Source organism: Rhagoletis zephyria, unplaced genomic scaffold (assembly GCF_001687245.7).
Source record: "Rhagoletis zephyria isolate East Lansing unplaced genomic scaffold, Rhagoletis_zephyria_1.1 Rzeph_scaffold_30735, whole genome shotgun sequence".
Classification (NCBI taxonomy): domain Eukaryota; kingdom Metazoa; phylum Arthropoda; class Insecta; order Diptera; family Tephritidae; genus Rhagoletis; species Rhagoletis zephyria.
Window position 1 is genome coordinate 1 of NW_016187791.1, and position 2565 is coordinate 2565.

The window sequence follows — 2565 nt, forward strand, 5'->3', positions numbered from 1 at the left end:
AGGAGTCACACTACTCAAATCCCTATAGATGAGTGGTATTCACTACTGGGCACAGCAAACAGTGGGTCAGCGATTGTTTGCACGAGCGATTGCAGTACCTTAGACATAGCTGTATAATCGCGCCGACTGATTGGAAATGAAGCGGCAAAGTTCATATTGCAAGAGCATGCAATGGATGTGCGAGTTAGAGTTAGCCTATTGATTTGAATGCCGTTGCGCGCAGAAACTTTTTGTTTTGTGTTGTTGCTTGCGCTGCTTTCATGTAATCCGCGGAGCTAACTATTCTTCTTCAGCTAAATTTCATCGATTTGTTTGTATTCGCAATGAAGTGATGCTGGGCGACATTATTAACTTTCGCTTAGTGGCACTAAAGAGGCAATGAGAATGCGTCCGTTTCATACGCAGTGGACGTGCGCATGCATTTGAAATGGGTGTAGACTACATGGAGAGCGCCAGATTGGCTACTTTTTCACTCAAACTCTACTCAACTGACAGTTTCATGTGTGTGCTTATTTCCATCTGAGAGTCATCTTCACCTAAGTCATCTTGGTTGTCGCCAGAACGCGAAAAAGAACCTGTAAACATTATGGTTTGCTTTGTTCACTTCAATCTAAGCCAGATACGCAGATGTCTTATGAGTGCCCTCAGTTCTAAGTCGTATTCTAGTCTTCTTCTTGACACTGGGACTATTCCTCAAATCCACTTAATAACAAAAATATATCGACTAAAAGGGAAAATATACTTTTTTTTTTGCAAGAAAATCTTTATTTTCATCAAACATTTAACAAAACAAAANTTTACACACATACATACATACATAGTATTTAATGATTTTCTTAAGTTTCCATTTTATAATTAAGCTTAAAAAGTTGATAAAATTTTCTTAAAATTACAAAAATTTATAACTTTTTAGCAGCACTTCTTCGGCACTCAGATTCGAGCAGCGCGCATTCAGCAATTCAATGGCGGCGCGGAGCAGCAACAGCCTTGTACTTGAGCGGGCGTGCAGCGGCGCGTGTTGCCAAAGCTTGTCGATATGCGGCCGCCTTTTGCTGGCGCTGACGCAGTGCAGCAGCGCGACGGGCAGCAACCAAACGAGCCTGCTGCTCGTCCAAGGGCGCAGGGAAGCTCTCAGCAGCTGGATCAGCGGCGGGCACATCATCGGCAGCGACAGGCAAATCAGCGGGCAATTCGTTGCCATCAACCTCGGGTGGGCCGTACACCTCATCAGGCTGGTTAGCCTCTGGTGGGCCATAAACCTCGTCGGGTATATTGTTTGCGGGTGCGCCCTCATCGAAAGGCACCGCCGGTTTCAGTTCATCGGCAGAGGGGTACGGGGTGACTGCTGGTGCCTCGGGCACGGCGTCGGCAACCTCCTCTTGGCGCGCAAGATAGCGGGTGCGCGGACGCTGGTAGCGCGCAGCCGCAGGACGATAGTAGACGCGTTGGCCGCGTTGCTGAGGTTCCGCTTCGCTGCTGGCAATGCAGGCGATGAATGCTAGCGCGGCGCAGAGTACGAAAATTTGCAATTTAGTCATTTTGCCTTGTTTTGTTGCGAACACAAAAGTGGAGTGCGAAGAAGTTTTTATGATTCGTTTAATTTTTCGAGGAAAATTTTTTTTTTTTCAAATTAAAAAGGTTCGCGATAGTGTTAATTCGAATTGTGCAATTTAGGAAAGAATAGTCTGTGTGTGACTGACAGTGCGAACACTGGGAACTGACACCGAAAACCATTGGACACTTTGCTTTTATACGCTGCTCCGCCGCGGAGCTGTTGCCTCGAGCGCACGGTCATGTGCCAATCGCTTAACAATTTAGCGTACAGGAACTGTGTGGCGGTGCGGGCATCCTTATTTGGAGCAGCCGCCTATGGTAAAGTCGTCGCTTATCCACTTGCCTGACAGCATTTGAGAATTATGCTGATTTTATGAGAAGACGTGACGAACATTTGCTAGCAAGCCAGTCAGCCCAACTATAAAGTTCTTGATGTGAAGTTGGGAGCGCGCGTGGCGCGGAGGCGCTGTTTAAGCAGATAAATTCGTGTTAATTGACAGAATGAAAGCGAAAATGTGAATGTTTTTTGTTGTAGCTTTCTGGTCAACCAATCGAATGATTAACTTTCCGTCAGCTGGGTGTCGATTGCTTGGCCAACGCTGCTGCTAGCTGTCTCTTGCCCGCTGTGCTCTATGCTAATTTTATAGTTCCGCAAGTGGTTTCGGTGTTCGCTTGCTATTCGATTGGAATATGGAAATTCGGCTTTGCCGCAAAATGGGCAAAAGGCAATTAAAAACAATACTGTAGATGTACAAAGTAGGGAATTGATTGAAACGTGTGGTTTGTAGTAGAATGTGGTACGTGCCTATGCTTTGCTTTTTTTTTGTGATAATTTTTGAGCGCAAATTTTAGAGTTTTCATGTCTAAGAGAACGGGTGTGAACAAAGTAATACAAAGCTAACGTCATGTGCCAAGGAGAAAACATTCTAGATTGTAACTAAAAATAACAAATTTATTTAATAATTGTTACAGCTAAGGAAAGAGAGGCGACCAATCGGGGATTTTTTCGAA

The 2565-nt window shown here is 45.0% G+C and overlaps 1 protein-coding gene across 1 annotated transcript; it reads right to left on the reverse strand.

The window, feature by feature from the left end:
• Positions 1 to 806: 806 nt before the first annotated feature.
• LOC108383102 (uncharacterized) lies at positions 807 to 1703 on the reverse strand. Its single transcript, XM_017639487.1, has one exon. It carries the CDS (start codon positions 1536 to 1538, stop codon positions 960 to 962), a length of 579 nt encoding a protein of 192 aa, XP_017494976.1. The 5' UTR covers positions 1539 to 1703; the 3' UTR covers positions 807 to 959.
• Positions 1704 to 2565: the final 862 nt, after the last annotated feature.

Coding starts and splice junctions, on each gene's coding strand:
- LOC108383102 (XM_017639487.1), bottom strand. CDS start 1,538: ATGACTAAATTGCAAATTTTCGTACTCTGCGCCGCGCTAGCATTCATC.